Source organism: Triticum dicoccoides, chromosome 4A (assembly GCF_002162155.2).
Source record: "Triticum dicoccoides isolate Atlit2015 ecotype Zavitan chromosome 4A, WEW_v2.0, whole genome shotgun sequence".
Lineage (NCBI taxonomy): Eukaryota > Viridiplantae > Streptophyta > Magnoliopsida > Poales > Poaceae > Triticum > Triticum dicoccoides.
The window spans coordinates 58,895,872-58,907,080 of record NC_041386.1 but is presented as its reverse complement, the minus strand read 5'-3'; the positions used below and the strand labels follow the sequence as shown (position 1 = coordinate 58,907,080).

General features: G+C 39.3%; 1 protein-coding gene across 1 annotated transcript; it reads right to left on the bottom strand.

Moving 5' to 3' along the window:
• Nucleotides 1-3,517: 3,517 nt before the first annotated feature.
• LOC119284960 (sprT-like domain-containing protein Spartan) lies at nucleotides 3,518-10,415 on the bottom strand. The gene is made up of 7 exons (XM_037564148.1): nucleotides 10,086-10,415; nucleotides 7,814-7,975; nucleotides 7,657-7,723; nucleotides 7,513-7,578; nucleotides 7,327-7,445; nucleotides 4,697-4,776; nucleotides 3,518-4,579 (listed from the first exon to the last, which is right to left on the bottom strand). Exons 1-7 carry the CDS (start codon nucleotides 10,205-10,207, stop codon nucleotides 3,969-3,971), a joined length of 1,227 nt encoding a protein of 408 aa, XP_037420045.1. The 5' UTR covers nucleotides 10,208-10,415; the 3' UTR covers nucleotides 3,518-3,968.
• Nucleotides 10,416-11,209: the final 794 nt, after the last annotated feature.

Below are 11,209 nucleotides of genomic sequence, written 5' to 3'. Positions count from 1 at the left end.
TGGGGGTTTGGGAGTGAGATAAGACGGGGGATATGGCAGTTCCGTGTGTTTTAGTCGCTTTTTCTTATTTAAATATTTTGGAAGGGGTTCATCGTCAATATCAGTATTTATTTATTTATTTTTGATAAAAGAGAGCTTACTCTTCGATTTCTATTACTCTCTCCGTTCTAAATTACTCGTCGTAGAAATACATGTATCTAGATGTATTTTAGTTCTAGATACATCCATTTCTGCGATGATTAAATTGAAACGAAGGGAGTACCAGAAAATAACACCATTACCTAATTTTCATAGGGTCCAGCAAATTGCAGAGATCCCTACCATCATCAAATTTCTCTCTACTTCATTAAATTTTCTCACCCAATCCCCAACCAGAGAGTCTATGTTATCAGGCACACCAGTGAGGTTGATAGCACATTTTAGTACATTTTAGAGTAAACGCGCAACCGAGCAGGTAAAGAAAAGATGATTAATAGTTTCGTCCCTTCCACAAAAGGGGCACTTATTATCACCTCTCCAACCACATGAAAACTTTCACCCTAGGTGGCATTTTAACTTTCCACATAAATAAATGTGGATATTTAACCCCATTTTCAATCAAATGTCTATAGAAAGACTTAACAGAATAAATGACATTCTTTGTTGAGGTAAATACACTAGAAGTCTTAGAACTTGCGTGCGACGGTCAGTTTGGTGCATAAACTTGTAAAATACATGTTTCTGGTCATCTAACTTGTGCGGGCGTGTAAATACGGTCACATTTTCCGTACGCAGGTGTATTCGCTGCCTACATGGCACACCAATGGCCGGCATTTTTTTCATAAACACCCTCATTCTTTTTACTTTTTATAAAAGCAATCCAACAATAGTTGCCCGCTGGGTCCAACCGTCAGTGTATGTTGTAAATATATTGGGCCCATTGTCAGTGGCTAGTGCACGTGATGATTTTTCCGGAAACACATTCGTTCTTTTTTACTTTTTGCAAAAGCACTCCAACAATAATTGTCCGCTGGGTGCCTGGGTCCTACGGTCAGTGTAAGTTGTAAATATATTGGGCTGGAAAAAATGGGACAAGCGAGTTCTAACCAAGGACCAATTGGAATGGAGCTAGCGACCTATCCACCGCAATTGATCGTACTTGGTATTTCATTTGGACTACTAAGGTATATCACCTCTAAAATAAAAGGTGCACATTCTGAATATATTTTCATTTCTCTAGATTTTCAAATTTAAAATTATTCGGATTGAAACAATTTTTATGATAATTTGTTTGAAAAATAATTAGGTACATTCATTCTGCACTATATATTCTTTTGTCTAGCTATATTTCTTTTCGTTGATTTCTTTGAAATAAAAATTAGTTGATTTGTCCACCAAAAAATGTGTACATTCATTCTGACCCATATTTTCTTTTATCTAGATTTTCAAATTTAAAATTATTTGAATTCAAACAAAATTTTGCTGGTTTGCCCCAAAAAATATGTACATTCATTGGGCACTAGATTTACTTTTATCTTATTTTCAAATTTTAAATTATTTGAATTCAAACAAAAAATTAGATGATTTGTCCAAAAAAAGATGTACATTCTTCTTCACATATAATTTCTTTCAGCTAGATTTTTGAATTCATAATAAATTACGTTTATTTGTCTGAAAGAAATTTACGTATATTCATTATGAACTTTATTTTATTTTATCTAGATTATTCAAATTCAATCAAAAAATTAGTTGTTTTGTCCGAAAATTTACATACATTCATTTTCACCTATGATTTCTTTAATATAGATTTTGAAATTTAAAATTATTTGAATTAAAAAATTACATTCATTTTGCACTATATTTTGTTTTATCTACATTTTTAATTTAAAATTACTCGAATTCATACAAAATGTTTGTTGGTTTGTGCAAAAAATACGTACACTCATTCTGCACTATATTTTGTTTTATCTACATTTTTAATTTAAAATTACTCGAATTCATACAAAATGTTTGTTGGTTTGTGCAAAAAATACGTACACTCATTCTGCACTATACTTTGTTTTATCTACACTTTTAAATTAACATTACTCGAATTCATACAAAATGTTTGTTGGTTTGTCCAAAAAATATGTACACTCAGTCTGCACTATATTTCCTATCTAGATTTTTAAATTTAAAATTACTTGAATTCAAACAAAATCTAGTTGATTTGTCCAAAAAGTTTATCGAGAATATAAGTAATTTTCTTAAATAGAAAGAAATAATACATAAGAGAAATTGTGTTTATCTATTTAAATGTCAATGTGGCCAGATGGTTGGCGCTCGCACACGTGGCGAGCTTATGTGGTCATAGGTTAGAACCGGTGTTTTGCCCTTTTCTCGTTTGGTTTCTACTTTAACTCGCATGGTTTATCTTATATAAAGCTAATTGTGCTCTATAAACGTCAATAGTAAGGAGGTCAAGTGGCTATCTAAGTTAGCGGGGCGTGTGTTTGAATCCTGCTGCTGCTCTAGCACTTTTCATTTTATTTAAGGATTTTGTGCATAAATAAATAAAATGCAAGGGTGCTTTTTGAAAAATAACGGTGCACGCAGATTACCCACTGCCTCATCCCCTGATAGTGGGCCCCTGCCATGTTTTTTTTTGCGTGCACATGATACGGTAGAAAGCACCGTATATGAACGGAAAGACAAGTTAGATGACAAAAACACGGATTTTACAAGTTTATGCATCAAACTGACCGTCGCGTGCAAGTTCTATGACTTGCGGTGTATTTACCTCTTCTTTGTCAGAGTCCATACAGCCTCGTCTTTCCTGTTATTCAGAACAAGAGAGGCACAAGCTTCTTTGATCTGGTTCCATAATTCAAGAGAATCCCCCATCAGAGTTCTCCTGAATCTCACATTATCTACTCCATTGTCAAGGATATATCGACAGACTTGTTTTTATCAAAACATATATTGTACTCCCTCTGTCCCATAATATAAGAGCGCTTTCGACACTATACTAGTGTAAAAACGCTCTTATATTATGGGACGGAGGGAGTATAATCTAGGGAAACTACATTTCAATATAATCTAACATTCTTTGATGTGGTTTCAATATCAGTATACTACGGAAAAGAAACTAAAGATGCAAGCAAATGCAATAGAAGCATATAGCACAGTGAGGCTTAAAAAAAATAGCAGAGTGACGTATAGATTACCAAAAGTCTATTAAAGAACAACTTTCTAGGCAATAATAAATCTATTCACGAAATGTATAGATCAAACTTTATGCAAGGTCACTTCCTAATTTGGATGTAACTTTGACAACTGATTTGACCAACAAAGTATATGTTACATGCCATAACAAATCTAACATTGGAAACTTATTCCGCATACAAATCATGTGATATAATACCTTTTGTGACATGTAACATTCTTGTTGGTCAAATCAGTGGTCAAAGTCGGAACCAAATTACAAAGTGGCCTTGCATCAAAGTGTGGAAACTTTTCTCGCCTCCCGCCAAAAAAAAAACTTTTCTCACATCTACAGTAAAAATACACAAAGAGGGGGAAACCATACGCCCACAATTAGATGACTTGCCGCTGTCGTCAGTACAGAAATAGAAAAGCGAAATACGGTAGCCCAAAGTGAGCTACAGCATACAGACCTAACATTGCAACCCCCTCTATGCTAGTAAAAAAATGAAGTAAACTGCAACAGAAATAAACAAGACTATGTACAGCAGCCAAGGACACATATTTCACAGGACGACGCAGCATCCTTGCCATAGCGGCGATATGCGCAAACCAAACCGGGTTCCAAGTTTACAACCTTTGCACTTTTGCAGTGTAGCGAGATGTCTAGCAGTAGCAAGACGCACAACGGAAAGCTTGGGTTGATAAGAGGAGCTAATTAAACTGTGATCGTCACCCATCTGAAATGTCCACAATTTCACCAATTGCGGAGTCCACAGTTTCATGTTCTATTTGACCTGGAGCAGCTACAGCACGAGATGATCTGGTAACGACTGTTCTTCAACTTGAAAAGCAGGCGCACTTTCAGATATGTTCTTGTCCCCTGAGCCTTGAGAACAAGAACCAAAACACACATCCTTTCTACAATCGTTTGATTCTGTTGCCTGAGAATTTTTCAGTAACCTTTGTCGTTTTCTCATTTCGGTTCTTTTATTGATCAAAGGTACCTCATCTTCATCCGAATCATCAACACAGTAATAATTCAACCGATCAACTATTATCGAATAGGATCTATCCCACTTGCTAGTTTTCCTTTTCTTTTGTCTGCTGCACTCTTGGTTCCTTTTTGCTGTATCTGTTCTTGGTCGCTTTGGTGCTTGCTGAACAGTTTTGCTTGTCAGGTTGCCAAAGCGAACGTCCTTGGATAATTTGATTTTCTTATTACACCTGTCCCCCGAAGAGGAGCCCAGACCTGATTTGTTAATTGCGTCATCAGTAGGATGAAGGAACTCAGCTGATGCATCTTCCAGCTCATGTTTATTGCTTGTCCCCGACTTATTTGATGTATGTTTGGCATGCCAACTTCCACTGGCTGATCTGGCAGCCTTGCGTTCATCAAGTGTTTCTTCACCTGAAGCTGTCAAAAACAATAAGTAACACTATTACTCTATGCAACTTATACTAGTAATGAAACAAAATGAAAAGTGGTCCGGACATTTCTAGATGAACTACTAGGTCTTGTGGCAAAAGCTACCTATAGAACCCCCTAGTTCTACACAGCCTGGTGGTGATTTTCCAACTCTATAATAGCTACCAGAGCATCGCTTCTTGTGCCTGCATATCAAGACCAACATTAAAAGGTAAACATCTAAGAGTATATGGTGGAAAGGAGGTACAAAAATAGGGTGCAAGTTGGCAATAGATTAATACGAAAAAATCCAAAAAAAATTAGAAAGGCATATTTGGTAAGATTTTGCATCATAATAATAATCTAATTTGCAGTCGGAGACTATCCTTCTTTTGTCAGGCTTAAATTTAGATGCCGTGTCAGATACATAACCAAACTCGGATACCTGCATAATTAGCAGACAGTGACATGTAACTAACAAAGTTAATATTTTAGCCTCGGTGCCATTACATAACATTTTGACATTAGTGACCCACTCAATCAGATTTTTGCAAATCAGCTTTAGGGTTAAAAAATGTTTCATTTCCCACCATCGGTGTAACTGACTTCATAACATTCCTTGGCTCAATAACAGTCACACAAAGAAGGGGAAGTTGCCATATGGCATGTTTTTTTTTTTGTCTAGAACGCTGTATGACATTATTGCTTGAGAGATCACTGTATGACATGTTTTTCTCATCTTGGTTGTTGGTGTGCACATCTTGCTACACAATTTAATCCCTCATCAATGGCGCATTTTCTCTCGTTGGTTTCTTGTGGTTCCACTCTATATTTAGAGACGAAAAGTAACAATTTTTCCATGCACATAGAAATAATAATCTAAAGGTAGATCAGATTAAAAATGCATATGTATGTATGCACGCTTGTCAGTAATCTTTTGATGATTTTCTTCGAGATGCAGGTCTTGCAGAAGCCGTATAAGTGTGGCACTTGAAAAGATGTATCCTGAAAGGTAGGTATATGAAGTTGTAGCACGGATCAGGAATATAACGCTCCATTCTCCTCCAGCTTAAGATCTAGGCTGGACATGTGATTACACACAGGATGCAACGCCCATAACGCCTTACCAGCATTTCTTAGCAAGCTCTGGTATCCAGCATGCTCCAACCCAATATAATCATAATTGCCACATGTAGCCTCAATAAAGAATTAAACCATTAAACATAACCCATGTTTAGCTAACTCTTCGTATTGTAGAGTTTCATGATAATTTATCAAGCAATCAACCGATTAATGTGCTCCAATAAACCTAATTAAGCAATGTGAGCTCAGACTATACAAAATATGAGCCCACATTGTTTAATTAGGAGTAATGAAGCACATCGTCCAACCAATTGTTGATGATTTATTTCGAAGCTATAAAAAATCAATCTATTTTTTGACAGTCTAGAAAATTAATCCTTAGCTACAACTAGGAAACTCGTATGTGCAATGCACGTTAACATTAGAGAGGAAATTAATTGCATGTTTATATTTGGTAGGATATCAATTATGTGTCAATTGCATGTTTATATTAGGTAGGAAATCAATTACGTGTTAATTATGTGATCTGCTCATATGTTGATAATTTGTATGATATTAATTGCACGCTAAACATGTTCAGCGCTCACCAGAAGCAATCTAGGTCGTCGGATTGACATGTTTTGATGGCCGAGATTAATTGGATCTGCCCCCTTTGGGTCTTTTTATATTGGTATAGATATAGATATAGATTATTTCGAAACATGGGTATTCTTTTATGGTTTAATTCTTTCATGCTACACTAGGTAATGACAATTATTTAGGTTCAAACAGATGGATGATATAGTTGGCTTGCCAAGAGATGTCAAAGAGGCTCTGTGTGTTGCATTCTACGTGCAGTCCTATGTGCCTTCTAGATCTCGAGCTGGAGATGGAAGCCTTGTCTTCTCTGTCCGCCTACACCTATCAGGAGAGGTTGGTACTGCTGTTGCAAAACCTACAACCCTGAAGAAAAAATACTTCGAAAGATTTCAGACAATTAAGCATATATACATATATATTATTTTTTTAGTCCTATCTACCTTTCAGCTTATTATTTTTTATGTGCATTGGAACAATCTTATTTTTGTCTGTATATGTAAAAGTAGGGACTGCAGGAATCAATGAGTTGTGATGTCATAGATGTGCACAACAACAACCAGGATGGGAAACCGTATCATGATAGTGATCGTGAGAGCAATATTGAATGATTCAACGGTAGCTTAATTACTTGAATTACTTGCATGTGACCTTTTGGATTGCTATTTCATATGTAATACCATGAAAACATGGATTATGGCAATTACGTAATCATAAGATTGATGATGTGACTCCTCCATCACATAAACAGGAAGATATAGATGGACACAACTGGATCTGAAATGTAAATTAAGTCTTCTTTAAGACACATTTCGTCGCTATTTTTCATACCAATATATTTGTTGTTGTGGCAATGTGCACATATTAACATATATGCATAGTGCTTTTTATAGTGCAGATATATTTCTTGTTCTTTCTAAATACATAATGGCAACTCCCCCTTCTTTATGTGACAGTTGTTGAGAAGCCGAGTGGTATAGCTAGAACAAGTAAGGAATATCGTCAAGTCAGTGAAATCGGTGGCAGGAATAAAACAGCAGATATACCAAAAAGGCAAATACCAAATCAGAAAATGCAGTGAAGCATAGAGCTAATACCTATGCCACCGACAAGCTAAATTCGGGCATGAGGAATTAGCACCCATTCTCTCAATGTAGTCATCATGTGAAGGTCCTCTGATCTTGGTTGATCTAACAAAATCTCCACAGCCATCACACTGCAAAAGAGGTTAGCTGTCAATCTCAAAATTTAACTTTAGATTTACTTACAGTCCAGATACTTACTTCGTATTGATAACATTTCTTTCTGATATCATGGAGTATAATTATGTTGTAGCCACCAACAGGACGCTGAATATAATTGACAATGTTAATAAGGAATCTCTTAAGTACAGATCGACTGACAGTCAATACTTGAATTCAACTTACATGATGATCTGGTAAAGAGCTGGAATTGATTGTATTCATTAACTTCTGAAAGTTTGCACCATGGTTACTGCAATCACGGTTTGAAATTAACGAGAAGAAAATTAGAAATTTTAAGGCATATTAGAAAATTCCAGTCTTTGTCTTATTGAACAAGTACCTATGGTTAGTGTTATTATCTTTGATGCACACATAGGCATGAATCATCTCATGGAGCAAAACATTCTTCAGATCGGAGTATGTGTGATGTTCATACAATGACTTCGAAAGAAGTACAATACAGCCACCACCGCCAGGATAATACTCACAGCCACTTGTATCACTGCAAAAAAAAAGATTAAACATGAGAAGTTTCAAGACGGTTATTCTGGTGATACGGTAATGTGAACCAACAAGTACTTTGATACATACTAATGTGGATGATAAACCACACATGATTAAGTCTGGCTTTAGCATTGGTTGGACTTCAGAAAGCTATTTCTGGTATAAATCCATTCAGTTTTTTCACTCAAATGAATCAAACTATTAGTATAATGGTGAACTATTTCCTAACTGGAAGTCCACCACTATGATTGATGCATCACATGGTATAAAAAACTCTAGACAGAAGGAGGAGGAGCCCCTGCGGCTTTTTAATTAAGGAGGTGTGGGGCGCAACACCTGAACCCACGAAATTAATCGTGTCCACAGGGTTCGAACCTGCGTCGGCCGGGATACACCACCATGTTCCAACCACACGGTATACAATTCATCTTTGCAACGTACTAATGTCAGCACGCTTTGGTTCCACAATTTCTCATCGCTTTTCACGACTGATTAAAATGGATGCATTATACACTTCACTCGTATTTTTAATTAATGTTAAGTCTCACGCATACTGAAGCCTTGGTATTATTGACTTGTTTTTACCCAAAAAATGCCCATATCACATAAATATTCTAGACCTTATGTGGTAAGGTTATATGATGTAATGAATACTTAGGAGAGGTAGACATATCTATTCTGTAAATTGCATGATCAGTATGGAGAAATGAGACGACTGGGCACTCTCTTGAGGGTTGAGGCTTCTTTCGTGGTAGACTGGTAGCCTTTTAGATTTATGGATTTGAAACAAACGTATTTGTTGATTGGTGGTACAGGGGTTATTCCTTGAGTGCAAAATTGCCACTGTACCCAATCACACAACGAAATCATCCCACCAAAAGTTTTGCTTTCATCAAATCTACAAGTAAGAAAATCGTAATAGATCCTTGTGTTGGAGCTCAGAGCTATCGCACCATGTCTTAAGAGATTAGCATTATTTTTCAGTAATATCCCAAGCATATTATAATGTATAATATATGTACAATAGGAAGGTTTTCGGCCCTAAGGGGCCATTTGTATTGTGCCTGCGGTCGCCCTGCCAATAATGGCATGCCAAAATTTTGGCGGAGGAAACAGCCGCCGGCCACTTGCCAAATAATTGGCTGCATAATGAAAGGGAAGGGCGGACAGGGCTGGTGCAAGCCAAATAATAGGATCTCAACCAAACGCACACCATCGCTCTGGTCATCGAGCAAATATTTGGTCGGGCGCGCCAGGGCTGTGTCCAAACAGGCCCTAAACCTTTTCAGCCACCCAAACAATGGCATCCAATGGTTCACAACTTCACATCTAGTGGAGCCATCCAGCACTAGCTACTTAACTGAGTGTGGCGTTAATCGAGATGGCAAGTGCATAAAAATTATCATCTCTACACTGTTTTCCTATTTCCTTCCCAGAAAGGATGTGGAAGATACATACTGTTTCATCCTGCTTTGTTCTTCCCATACACCCAACACTTACTACCGAAATCACAGCCGCTCCAAACATATCTTCAACTCAATGCACAATATAACAATGCAAGCATTCAGAGGTTAGCACTGAAACTTCAGCCAACATCGATGCGCACGCAGCAGTTTATAGGGTTATCTGAGCCACATATGTTCTGGCTGGAACTTTTGACTGGAATACTGAACAACGGATAGCATTAGTGTTGCCTCTGGTGCCCTAATTCTTTTTTAGGGATTGGTAATTCTTGTGAACACAAGAAAGCGACTGGACTCTTCCCCTCCAAAAGTAATTGTGAAAGTTTCCCCTGATAGATGAACGGCCGTCTAGACTCGACAAGGCTGCTAAACCTCTAGCACCTCCGGAAGGACCGAATCACAGCTCCTGCACAATAGGGTTCTTCTCCCTGCAATTTCCCCTCGAAAATTATCAAAATGCATCAAATCTAGACAGCCCGCGAATGCGCAGTGATTTTCGAAGGGGAACAAAGAAATGCAACATATATCTTGCAATCCGGGAAACAATCCACATCTGAAGCCTCGATCTGCATAAGCCCGGCCAGGAAGCGAACCTAGATGGCACCCGAGAAGATAGAGAACTCGAGGATTGGGAGGGGCGGTTACCCGTAGGGGAGTGGCTCCTCCGCCCAGGAGACGGCGCACGCGCCGAGGGAGTCCTGGAAGTAGAGGGCGTTGTAGTGGCAGAAGAGCTCGGCGATGTCAGGCTCCGGATCCGAGCCCACCATGGCCGCACGAAGGGGAACGTCAGGAGGGTCGGGAAGTTGGGAGTGACGGCGAGGGTTTTAGGGGAAATCTTTTGTCAGGAATCCGGCGGATGTAATGGGCGCATAGGGCAAATTTGGCAATGCGAGGACGCCGCCGGTCGTCATATATTTACGCCCTTCCGCCGCGGCGTCTCCCTTTGTGAGCCAGAGTCAACTCCACCGAACACTGTTGCTTACGTTCGCTTGCCGGTGCTTTGCCTGACGTTTGCAAATAGGGGGCGAGTTAGTATCAGTGATTGTATTGGGTTAAAAGAAAGCATGTTTTTTACCACGAATATGCAAAAGCTTTACGTATCTTTGCATTGATAGATAGGATGACAGTATAATAAAGTGTTACAAGTCAGATATAGAGGCGGACACAGGACAACCGGGTGTGCCGCCCGGAGAGACCCGTGCCTACGCCTCGGGTATGATTAGGGCTAGGCCCTTAGCGCCGGCGCGTGCCCAAAGTCACGCCTCCTCTTGGATCATGTGCACCGTGCGGCCCACAGCGGGTTGGTCGCCATCAAAGAGACAACCATTGTGATGTTTCCATAAATGTCGGGCAGTAAGTATGGCGATGGAGGCGAGGCCGCAGCGGAGATAGGTCGTGGTGCTGGAGATGGCCGAGGAGAGCCAGGCGATGAACTCCTCGTCTTAGGCGGGGATCGTGGCAGTGCATCGACACCAAGAAAGTACCTCATGCCAAACTTGGTCGGAGAAGGAGCAGCCCGTGAGGAGGTGTTGCATAGTCTCGGGCTCTTGGTCACATAGAAGGCAATGTGGCTCGTGGGGAAGACCGTGACGCGCAAGGCGATTGGCAGTCCAGCACCTGCCGAGCAGAGCGAGCCAGATGAAAAAACTTGATGCGAAGCGGCGCCCAGGATCTCCAAATGATTCGCTAATGCGGGTCGGGGTGGAGCCAGTGAATAGGGCTTGATAGCAGGAACGAGCGGAGTAGATCCCCATGCTAGTCCAACACCA